The 12681-nt window shown below is 41.4% G+C and overlaps 1 protein-coding gene across 1 annotated transcript; it reads left to right on the top strand.

The window, feature by feature from the left end:
• The first annotated feature begins 421 nt into the window (after positions 1-421).
• Positions 422-2554, top strand: LOC138887829 (uncharacterized). Its single transcript, XM_070169618.1, has 4 exons — positions 422-745; positions 1055-1630; positions 1748-2050; positions 2177-2554. Exons 1-4 carry the CDS (start codon positions 422-424, stop codon positions 2552-2554), a joined length of 1581 nt encoding a protein of 526 aa, XP_070025719.1.
• Positions 2555-12681: the final 10127 nt, after the last annotated feature.

Below are 12681 nucleotides of genomic sequence, written 5' to 3'. Positions count from 1 at the left end.
ACCCACAGTAGAGAACTTGGCCACAGCGATTTTAGTCCAGTAGATACAGGTTGAATCGTTTCAAATCACGAACAACATGCTGCACTTGTTGCAAAACAAGGGACTATTTTCGGGGTCACAAATCGAAGATCCTCAACAACACTTGAAGAATTTCCTGTCAATATGCAAAACTCAAAAGCAGCCCAACGTAACTCAGGAAGCAATAAAGCTATTGTTGTTTCCATTCTCAGTGACATGAGCTGCCCAGACTTGGCTAAACTCGATCCCCATTAATTCCATAACGACTTGGGAGGAGTTAGTCAAGCAATTTGTGAAAAGATTTCATCCACCCAACAAGACTGCTCAACAAATTGATGAAATCTTGAGTTTCAAACAGAGACCAATGGAGACACTGTAAGAAAAATGGGAACGATTCAAAGGGATGTTGGTTATATGTCCGCACCACGGTATTCCAGATCAGATGTTGGGGCAATGGTTTTACATGTGTTTGTCAGATGGCGTGAAGGGTAATGTTGATGATTCAGCTGGTGGAGCATTTTTTAGCAAAACATGGAGAGAAAGCCAGAGTCTGCTTGACAACATGGCACAGAATTCGGGGTGGACAACCAGGAATACACCTATCACTCTAGTGGTTCACTCAGTGCCCTTAGATCCATCCAACACTCTTGCTGAAAACATGGCCACATTAATGACACAGATGAGCATACTCACCAAAAAGGTGGAAGAGTCAGGGCAGAAGCAGCAGGTACACATTGTAGATACTACTAATGGGGGCTTATGCACATCTTGCATTAGTCAGCTAATTGGTAACCAGTGGAATGCAGAAAGTGATCATCATCACTACCCTGAGGACATGAATTATGTGTCTAATTATGGAGGCCAGAAACAGGGTGGTCAAAATTGGGGCCAACAAAATCAGCCGTACAGGCCAGTCCAGCCACAGCTTAACAATGGAAACATGGGAGGTATGAGACCTCACAATAATATGGAACCTTACCAAAGGCCACACGGATATAATAATCAAAATCAGCAGTAGGGTTATCATCCTCCTCAGCAGCAGCATGGTGGAAGACAGGAAGATGGGTTTGCTCGACTTGAGGCAATGATGCAGCAGGTTATTGGGTCAAATGCAAAAATCAGTGAAAGAGTAGATACACATGATTCAGCTATTAAGAATATTGAAGTGCAGATGGGCCAGATTTCGATGTCTTTGAATAATCGTCCTCATGGGACATTACCTGTAGACACTCAGATAAATCTAAAAGATCAAGGCCCGAAGCAGCTGATGGTAGTGAGTCTACGTAATGGCAGAGACTTAGACTTGGATCAAGAGAGGGCTCGAGAAAGCAGACAGGCTGAGACACTTGTACTAGTGCCCATTGAGCTAGATGATTCAACAAAACTGATAGAGGTGACAGTGCAGCTTGCCCAAGAAGAACATAACACACAGATTGAGGCTGAGAAAGAAGCTGAGACAGCCCAGGAACCGGTAGTTGAGGTGGTGTCTGACAAAGAAAATACCCAAATCATTGGAAAGAAGAGACCTCCAGCACTATTCCCACAGAGGCTGGCCAAGTACCAGAAAGAGGAACAATACAAGAAATTCTTGGAGATACTGAAACAAATCCAGGTAAATATTCCATTGATTGATGTGTTGAAGGAGATGCCTGGTTATGCAAAAATTATGAAGGACTTGATGTCCCGAAAATTCGATTTCCAAGACTTGGCTACAGTGACTCTTACTCAGACCTGCAGTGCTGTGGTGACTAGACCAGTTGCTGAGAAGCTGTCTGACCCGGGGAGTTTCACAATTCCCTGCACCATTGGTAACTTTGTTTTTGCCAAGGCACTTTGTGATTTGGGGGCTAGCATAAATCTTATGCCCCTGGCGATTTATAAGAGGTTGGGGATTAGAAGAGCTAGGCCCACATCTATGTTGTTGCAGCTAACTGACAGGACCGTGAAAAGACCTTCTGGTATCTTGGATGACGTGCTGATTCAGGTAGGGAAATTTGTGTTCCCTGCAGATTTTGTGATTCTAGATTACAAGGTGGATGAAGAAATTCCCATAATTTTGGGAAGGCCGTTCTTGGCCACCGGGAGAGCTCTCATTGATTGTGAAACTGGGGAGCTCAAGATGAGATTGAATGATGAGGAGATAACATTCAATGTGCAGAAATCTATGAGGCGACCGAGTGAATTCGCCAATTGCTCTTTAATTGATGATATGGATGTAATCGTAGAAGTTGATAATGAAAAGTTGACTATTGAGGACCCTCTTGCTGCATGTCTGGTAAATTTAGATGAGGTGAATGGGGAAGAATTGGCAGAATGGGTGTTGGCTTTAGAGAGCAAAGGGTTTTGGGATAGAACTCTTGAATTAGAGCCCATGCACTTAGAAAACAGGGAAACTCCTCTAGCCAAGCCATCCATAGAAGAACCACCAAAACTGGAATTGAAGCCACTGCCCGCCCATCTCAAGTATGAGTTTCTAGGACCTAACTCCACATTACTTGTTATTATCTCATCTAGTTTGTTAGATGTGCAGGAATAACAACTTTTGCAGGTACTAAAGGAATGCAAGACTGCCATTGGGTGGACCATGGCAGACATCAAGGGGATCAACCCGGCATATTGTATGCATAAAATTCTATTGGAAGAGGGACACAAACCTTCCAGGTAGCACCAAAGAAGGCTGAACCCCAACATGAAGGAAGTGGTGAAGAAAGAAGTGATTAAGTGGTTGGATGCGGGAATCATTTTCCCAATCTCTGACAGCAACTGGGTTAGCCTGGTGCAATGTGTTCCTAAGAAGGGTGGCATGACGGTGGTCAAAAATGATAACAATGAGCTGATCTCTACAAGAAGCATCTCAGGCTGGAGAATTTGCATGGACTACAGAAAATTAAATCTGGCCATTCGGAAAGACCACTTTCCACTTCCCTTCATTGATCAGATGCCTGACAGATTGGCAGGGAGGTCTCACTTCTGTTTTCTAGATGGGTACTCAGGGTACAATCAAATCTCCATTGCACTAGAGGACAGAGAGAAGACCTTCTTCACTTGCCCATATGGCATTTATGCTTTTCGGAGGATGCCCTTTGGCATATGCAATGCACCCGCCACATTCTAGAGGTGCATGATGGCCATATTCACTGACATGGTCGAAGATATAATGGAGGTGTTGATGGATGATTTCTTAGTGGTGGGAAACTCATTCGACAAGTGCCTTATAAATCTGACCCGAGTGTTGAAACGATGTATTGAGACTAACCTAGTTCTTAATTGGGAGAAGTGCCATTTCATGGTACAAGAGGGCATAGTCTTGGGACACCGGTATCAAGTAAAGGAATCGGGGTGGATCGTGCTAAAGTTGACGTGATAGCAAAGCTTCCACCTCCCACTTCAGTCAAGGCAATCAGGAGTTTCCTCGGGCATGCCGGTTTTTACCAGAGATTCATAATAGACTTCTCAAAAATCACCAACCCTCTCTGTAAGTTGTTAGAAAAAGATCACCCCTTCTTGTTTTCTGATGATTGCAGGGTAGCATTTGAGGAGTTGAAAAAGAGGCTAGTCACAGCACCCATCATTGTCGCCCCCAACTGGGAGCAACCATTCGAACTCATGTGTGACGCCAGTGACTATGCAGTGGGGGCAGTGCTAGGACAGCGGAAGGACAAGCTGATGCACCCAATCTACTATGCTAGTAGAATGCTGAGTGGAGCCCAGCTGAATAACACTGTGACTGAAAAGGAGATGTCGCTTGTGGTGTTTGCATTCGATAAGTTCAGATCATACCTGATTGGCTCTAAGGTAATTGTATATACTGATCATGCAGCTCTCAGGTACTTGATTGAGAAGAAGGAGTCCAAACCGTGCCTGATTCGTTGGGTGCTATTACTGCAAGAGTTCGACCTTGAAATTCGTGACTGTAAGGGCACAGAAAACCAAGTCGCTGATCATCTATCACGACTTGAGGGAGCTTAAAACTCAGTTGAGGTTGAGGATATTCTAGAAACCTTTCCAGACGAGCAGATGCTCGCTACAAGCCTTGAGGAAGTGCCATGGTATGCAGACTTTGCAAATTACCTGGCAAGTGGTATAGTTCCCTATGACCTTTCCTCTGCTCAAAAGAAAACGTTTTATCATGACTGCCGCATGTATTATTGGGATGAACCTTACCTGTTCCGAATATGTGTTGACAATATGATCCAGAGGTGTGTCCCCGAGATAGAACAATCTTCTATTTTGCAGGCATGTCAAGCATCAGCGTATGGAGGGAATTTTGAAGGAGTCATGACGGCCGTAAAAGTGCTAGAGGCGGGGTTCTTCTGGCCAACAGTGTTTAAGGATGCACATCAATGGGTTAAGGGCTGTGGTGAATGTCAGCGAACCGGGAACATTTCTAGTCGCCATGAGATGCCCATGAACCCAATTCAAGAGGTGGAAGTGTTTGATGTCTGGGTGATTGACTTCATGGGCCCCTTCGTCAGCTCCTTTGGCAATAAGTACATACTTGTTGCTGTAGATTACGTGTCCAAATGGGTAGAAGCTGCAGCATTTCCCACCAATAATGCAACAGTGGTGGTGAGATTTTTGAAGAAGAATATATTCACCCGTTTTGGGACCCCGAGAGCTATTATCAGTGATGGAGGCACTCACTTCTGCAATCGAGCCTTCGAGAAATTGCTAGCGAAGTATGATGTGCGCCATAAGGTGGAAACCCCATATCATCCTCAGACCAGTGGACAGGTTGAAGTGTCAAACAGAGAGATAAAGAGTGTGCTAACCAAGACTGTGAACGCCACAAGAACTGATTGGGCGAAAAAGTTAGATGATGCACTCTAAGCCTACAGAACTGCTTTCAAAACACCAATTGGTATGTCACCATACAAACTGGTGTTCGGGAAGGCCTGTCACTTGCCAGTGGAACTAGAACATAGAGCTTGGTGGGCAATAAAACAGCTGAATCTGGACATTGAAACTGCGGGAACAACTAGAGTGACAGAATTGCATGAGCTTGACAAGTTCCGATATCTTGCTTTCGAGAGCACGAGGTTGTATAAGGAGAGAATGAAGCGGTTACACGACAAGAACATTTTTGAGAGAAATTTCAAGCCCTGAGATATGGTGTTGCTTTATAACTCAAGATTAAGGCTATTTCCGATTAAACTCAGGTCACGATGGTCTGGACCATTTCGAGTGGTCAAAGTATTCCCTTCAGGTGCCGTAGAGATTGCCTCAGAGAAAGACTCTCATACATTTAGAGTCAATAGGTAGAGATTGAAACTATATGTGGGCATTAATGAACCAAAGGAAGTGTATGAGATCCACCTGACTGAACCTCAGAGGTCGAGCGAGCCTTAAATGCGCTCATCTGCGTTGTGCCGTGACATTAAATCGGGCGCTTATTGGGAGGCAACCCAATTGTTAACCTCACTAACCCATAATTGTAGTTTAGGATTATTAGAATTTAGGAGTTATGAGACTTTATTGGGCAGGTACAAGCATAAATTGGACATAAAATAAGTACATAATAGAGTCGGGGTGCAACCCGTAAGCTAAATGTCGAAAATAAAGCGAACTCTGTGAAAAATGGCCTACCGCGCCACATGGGTGCCGTGACATGTGCCGCGCTAGGCCAAACGGGTCTGACAAACGAAAGTAGCAGGCTTCTGATAATTACCACTATCGCGCCGCATGGGGCGCCGCACCCTGCGACGCGGCAGTGCATTTTTTAAAAAATATATATATTTTTTAGCTTCTTTTAAGCTCTCTGTTCAGTGCCCCCCCCCCCCAAAAAAAAACCCTTTTTCTCTTTTCTCTTTCATCCTAAACGCCCCAACTCCCCCAAATCCCCCATTCTCTTTTCTTCTCAAATTCTCTCCCACACACACCTTCCATCCCTTCCATTTATCCTCAAGGTAAGTTCTCTATACTCTTCTCTTTTCTTTAAGTAATTTTGTGTAATAAGTAGTATAGTTTAATTTGAACTAAACCCTAGGTAGTGTAGTGGTGCTAATTTTTTTTTAATTTAATTGCTTATTTTGGCCATGATTGGTGCTTCACTTGTTGGGTTTCCCTTGTGCTTATACATGTGGAAGATTTTTAGTATGTCTTGATGCCTATAAAAAAAATTATGATGAATTTGTGTGGAGGTGCCTTAAAGGCCGAAAATTAGTGGTGTATTTGTGCAAATTTGAAGTACTTTGTGCCCTTGTTACATTGTAGTGGTGGTAGGATGGTTGATTGGTATGGTTGTGTAGTAATCTTAGAAGAAGTAAAGTTGAAATTATGAGGTAACTTTGGTAAATGCCATGTGTTTGATTAAATGCCTCAATGACATAGAGAGGGACATTGTAGCTTAGTGGAGAATAATTGCTATGGGAAGATGCGGTGCTAGGTGCTAATTGGAATATTCGATTCATGCTTTGTGCTTGTGTAGTGTTGTGTTGTATTTTGTGAAGTTTGTTAGTAGTGCATTAGTATAACTTCTTTCATTTCTCTTCGTAGTTACTAGATTAGCTTCTTAATTTTGTATGTTTAACTAGTATGGTCCATGGTTTTGTAGTTGTACTATTATGTTGGTGGTTGGGGGGATTTTTGATTGCTTGTGGCGCACTTCCATCGGGGTAGTCTGAGTCCCTTATATACATTTTACTTGTGAATATGCCAATAACATAAGTGTGGGGTGGTTACCCCGTTTGGTCTTGTTTTGGGTTTTCGTGTTGTGACTAATATTGTTCGTCTTGTGCAGGTATAATGTCTCGCCGCTCGAGCAAACGCTCTAACACTGGATCTTCTGAGGTTGCTTCTAGCAGCCGTCGTGGTGGGAGATGGGCACCTCCCCCCGCCCCAATAGAGGAGAAAGAGGAGCACATTGACCCTAATGCGGATGTGGTACCAGCATGCAAATATGGTATATGGGTTGTCCCCGCCCATGCTCGACACTGGTTTCAGACATTTGTCTCGTCAGTCAACCCAGATTCTGAGGTTGGTATTGACGATGGGAAGTTGGCCCATAAATATGGTAAAATTTACAACAACATTCGGGCTTTGGGTTTCGACAGTCTGTTCCGTCTGGGTGATGCGGTGAATGTGAACCTAGTCAATGAATTTTATGCTAACTAGCAACCTGAAGCCAGCCTGGATACGGTTTACGAGGTACAGATCAGGGTAAAGTGATTCCATTCTCCACCCGGGTGATCAATCGGATTATGGGATTCACAGAGCATTCCATAAGCTCTTTCAGAGGTGTCTCCGTCAGCCAGACTATCCAGCTATTCGCCGCCTGCTATGTGGCGCTGACTCTTCTGCTGCATGGACACGAGATGCCAATGAATTCCACAAGGACATGAAGAAGGCAACATTCCAGCGGCCATCCAGGGTTGTTTTGCGGTTGATTAATTCCAAGATCACGCCGACTCAAAGTGACATTGATGTCCCCCGACTGAAGGTATGTTTGATCTATGCCCTGTTGACTCGGATGCAGTTCGACCTTGGTAAAATCATGTTTGAGCATATGGCTAAAGTGCGACCACTTGGGGCTTGCCATCTACATTACCCAAGTATGATCACTCGATTGTTGCGAGCACACCTTGTGGAGGAGGAGTACCACTATGACAGGACTATTCCAGTGTCTTACCCTATTAGGCCCTATGATGTTACATCGGTGATAGACCCCCTTACTGCGGCTGTTAATTCAGACCAGAGGATGGTCTGCGTTGAGGAAACACTACAGCTAATGTTCGCTGACTTGAGCCTTCGGGTTGCTCGGGGGGAGGCCGATTTGGAAGAGTTGCAGCAGGATCACCCTCTTTCTACTATCACTCAACAGTGGTTGGGGTTGGCGAGAGGAGGACATCTGCCACCCGATGAAGATGTGAACTCCGTTCCCTCTGATGATGAGGAGTATTTGCGCACCTTCGAGGGTGCTGATGATTAGGCCTTGGGCCTCAGGGAGTCACCTTTTTCACTCTTGATTTTACTGTTTTGCATTGGGGACAATGCAATTTCTTAAGTGTGGGGTGGAGTGCTCTTATTTGATTGTATCTGTACTTGTTTTTATTTTTTTCATTTGCCAGTTGGTTTTGTTTGATTTGTTTCTTGCTTTCTTAGACAATTGGTCTGTAAACTATAATTCTAAATTCTATCGGGCCTGTAATAGTTAGTAATTAAGTATGTAGTTCGACTCTTCCCGACGATGGATTTTGTCGACTGGTTTCTTGAGGGAGATGAGTCGAAAGAAAAAAAATTCATATATGTGAAAATCCAAAAATATGGCTTTTATTTTAGTTCTTTTTCTTTTAGGTAGTGTAACAATTCCCCCTTGGTTTTTCTTTATTCCGCAGTTCTTTTCCAAGGGTTTTGCTTGAACCGGGTGTAGTTAAATATTTTTTTTATTTTTTAGGAATTAAGATTCTTTAGTTAGGAAGCTAAATTGAAGGATCAATTTCCCGTGATTGCATATGCCTTGAGAGTGTAGGGCCTTAGTTGTGACACCTAGGCTCAATTCTTGACTCTTAGATAAGTGCCTTAAATCGTATGATTAAAACTGTGCTTAACTGCTTTGACTAGAGTTTATTGATTAGTCCAATCCTGAGTGAGTTATGTGACATGTGTGTGTAAGGTTTTGTGTTGTTCTGTGCATTGCATTTGATGTCTAAAACTTGCCCTGTGTGTTTGCAAAGCAAAATAGTAGTTTTGTTCAGTCTTGGAAGTGATATAGGCATTTCTTTGTTGAGCCATATATACATATTTTACCTGCCTAATTATGATGTATCGTAGTTAACCCCGTTGAGCCTATAATCCTGTTTCTTTGGCAACCACATTACAAGCCTCGCCCAATTGGTTGAATTGACCATATATTTGAACCTTTTCACCTCTCATGAGCACTTGAATTGTTATGAACTTTGTAAAAGTTAAAGTGTGGGGTGGTTGGTTTGGCTTTTGAGTGGAACTAATGGAATGAGGAGAAAGGTGCGTTGTGTTGAAAATAAAAAAAAAGGTAAGAGCCACTTAAATTGAAAAAAAAAAGAAGAAAAAATGAGAGGTGATAGTGGTAGCTCTTGACGTAAGTGTGCTTAAAGATGTAGGGAGTTAATCTAGATTTATGTGAAGGTGGAGTTTTGGTTTGACATAAGTGGGGTTTAAATGTTAAAGTATATGTATTAAACTGCTTAGGGAGGTGTAGTCACTCTTATATCTAAATGTATCTTACCCGTCCCGCAGCCTACATTACAACCAAATAAAGTCCTACTTGATCCTAGACTGAATGAGCTCGATTAGTAGAGTAGTACACTACGGAAAAGCCTATGGTGCATTTTTTGTGGCATATGAATGTTATTTCTGAGAGTGAGTGAATTCTTTCTATCTCGAGCTCCTAAATATTCTTAAATTTTATTGTGTGGGACTATTCTCTTTTGTTGTGTGAGGGCACTTGATTCATGAAGGAGAGGCAATGTCATTGACCTCTATGTTAGAGTAAGTGGGCGAATGACTAATGCATGGTACTTTTGAGTCGAATCTTGAGGGTGGAATGTTATGATAAGGTGCTCAATCTACTTTAATTATTCTTGGCATGATGTATCAGGGAAGTTGTTTTATGAAAGGTTATCCCTAGGTGCAGTGTAGTTCAAATGCTCGAGGACGAGCAACTATCTAAGTGTGGGGTGTTGATGTTAGGCTAGAAACCCGTGTTTGAGCCGTAGTATTACATGCCAATGACTGCATTTTTTACGTGCGTTTGAGTTCAAATGATAATGAATTGCACTTAGTACATGTTTTAAGCCTTGCAGGAGGTGATCATGAGCTCAAAAGTTAATTTGGAGCTAAATTGATCAATTCAGAGCTTTGAAGTCTGAGTAAAAGCCCAATACATTAAGTCGGGATCGTGTTCGGAGGTCGTGCACCAAGTCCGGATGTTAAAAGAGGACGAAATAAGTTCACTCTGAGAAAATTACACTACTGCGCCGCAAGGCATGGCGTAGCAGTGTAAAATGTTGCCTGAAGTGAAAAGTTGAGGCTGCAGACAAAGTCCATTAACGCGCCGCATGGTACGACACAGCCTGCGGCGTAGGTGTTCAATTTTTACAGATCTAAGTCCTAGTTCATGCAGGAAAGGGTGTTTTCGTCTGGGCCCAACCCTATTTGGTATAAATACATGTAAAAATACCATTTTGAAGACTTTTGACATATCTTAGACCTAGGGAGGCTATTGCGAAAAGGAGAAAACATTTGGAGCAATTTCCAGAGGAGATTGGCATCAAATTCTTCATTCCTTCATATTTGCTTTGTAATTTAATTATGCAATTTATTTGGGAAATTATGAACACGATTATGAGTAGCTAAATATTTAGTCTAGGGTTTTTATGGAACCTATTGAAGGTTGAACTTCTTGTTATGTTAATATAGTTTTCCCAGTTTAATCTCTATTTGTTCAACTACGTTCTTGTTGTAGTTAATTGATAGGATCCTCAATTAGCTGTGCCTATTTAGTATGTATTACTCGGGAGAGAGTACATATTTAGGTAATTGTTGAGTAACACCACTCCCAGAGTATATGAGGGATCAATAACTGAGGGTTTAAAGGCGGGATTAGGGATAACGAAGCCTTGGGTGCAATCTGAAGTGAGTTGTATTAAAAGCCAGGTAGCGTAGCTCGGGAGAGTGCGTCTAGTAAATTGTCGTGATTATTCGGGAGAGATTTACGGTAATAAGTGTGATCATGATCGATAGAGACGATTAGTCAAATCTATATGACACATAACCGGAAGGGATTCCATCAATAAAAGAAATCACAACATTAGATCCTTCTCTTAATTGTTTACAACTTAATCATGGTTAGTCTTTATTTACTTAATTGCAGTCCGTCGTAGTTAGTAAAAATATCCTTAATTGTTATTCAAAACGTTTGGGAAGTTGATTACATAGAATTTAGTGAGTCTGACAAGAGTAATTGATAGGTTAATTCCTTGTGGGTTCGACTCTGGGAGAAATACTCAGATTATATTTGCAACGTCCGCATGTCCTTTTTATAAGTCATAGTTGGGCGTGATAAGGTCCCAAGTCACCGGTTTAAAATTCTGAATCGAGGAAGTTTGACTCTATTTATGGTCTGCGAACACAGAAATCCGGTAAGGAATTCTGTTTACCCGGAAGAAGGTGTTAGGCATTCCCGAGTTCCGTGATTTTAGCACGGTCACTTTGATAATACTTGGATTAATCAAATTGTTTGATTACTGATTTTAGAACCTATGTGCATTTGCCTCTTTTAATTAAGAATTGTCTTGAAACGGGTCACGCGTACGTGTACTCATTTGTTTGGTGCGTCGAAAATTATGTCACGCGAACGTGTCCAAAATTAGTAATGCTTTATTATTATTAAGAGAGTTTGGCCGAAGTTGCGCGAAAGCATACTCCGGTTTTGTTTTTAGAAATCGTAATCATGTCATGCGAACGTGTCCACAACCACGATAGTATATTAAACCGCGTCTAAAGCATTTCCTACGAATATTCATTTTAAAAAGCGTACTCGTGTCACGCGAACGTGTACACAAGCAAAATAATAGATTAAAATGTGTCAAACGGAGGGAGTACATTATATTAGGGAAAACAGTACTCTATTTCCCTATTCTAGTTGGAAAACATCAAAATGCTGCGGAAAAACGTACCAGCAAATGATGAATAACACAATAGCCTATTTTTTTTACTTTCCTTTGTACAATGCCCTATAAACATTGACTAGCTGCCATTGTAAAGAGCTAACTCATCATCTTTGAGATAAGACTCATACCAAGAACATAATGTCTTAAAATCAGCAACATATCTTAGATAAAAGAACCCAATAGCTCTAATGTAAGGAGAAATCTAGATGCTTTAACATGCCATGCATTTGCTTGAAAATAAGTTTTACCGTAAAGAACTTGTAGAGAAGGCAGAAGGCTGTTGAAGGACCACGACAGTTGCTAGTCATCCATGGTTCCATATGGTCAACTTGATTATAAATTTCATCAATCACTTCGTGATAAGTTTTCAGGCGCAATAGGTCTTTTTTTTTGCGTTGTTGAGCAGAGAAATCGACGCCGAGCAATAATGGAAAATTGACGAGGTATAGAGGTGGAGGTCTGCCGTTATAGGGAATTAGGAATTGAAAACTTAGTGTAGGGTTTCTATAATTGGGTATTTTAAATGGAGGTGGGAAGGGATGATGTCCATTGGATTAGAAGGAAATAGATGGCTAGGATTAAATCTTGCACTTAAGTGGGCTAATGGGTTGGGAAGAATGGGCTAAGGGTAAATGGGTTGGACCATGTCTTTTGGGTTTGAACTTAGGCTAAAAGGACCAAATAATACAATGTATCTATAAAAATGTAAAAATCACTCTAAATTAAAATAAACTAATATAAAACTAAATACTACGAGTGGAACTAATTTTTTTGTATATTCAAGTGTTATAATACTATAAATATAAATATACTAATTGACTTTAACCTAAAGATGAAAATATTTATTTTATTTTTTTGTAATTTTTATTTTTTGTGATAAAATAAAGTAAAAGAGTCAAAACTATTTAAAATAACGCTATTAAACCTAAACTAAATATTTTACGCAAAAATGTGTAAAATCTTGGGGAGGGTCAAAAATTACATGTCTACAACTGCCCCTCTTTGACTGGAAACG

Source organism: Nicotiana sylvestris, chromosome 3 (genome assembly GCF_000393655.2).
Source record: "Nicotiana sylvestris chromosome 3, ASM39365v2, whole genome shotgun sequence".
NCBI lineage: Eukaryota > Viridiplantae > Streptophyta > Magnoliopsida > Solanales > Solanaceae > Nicotiana > Nicotiana sylvestris.
The sequence above is the reverse complement of the archived record's forward strand: the minus strand, read 5'-3'. Positions and strand labels throughout refer to the sequence as shown.

Coding starts and splice junctions, on each gene's coding strand:
- LOC138887829 (XM_070169618.1), top strand. CDS start 422: ATGTTGGTTATATGTCCGCACCACGGTATTCCAGATCAGATGTTGGGG. Junction 1,631..1,747: donor AGATACTGAAACAAATCCAG/GTAAATATTCCA, acceptor ACTCTTACTCAG/ACCTGCAGTGCTGTGGTGAC. Junction 2,051..2,176: donor TTGTGATTCTAGATTACAAG/GTGGATGAAGAA, acceptor TTCAATGTGCAG/AAATCTATGAGGCGACCGAG.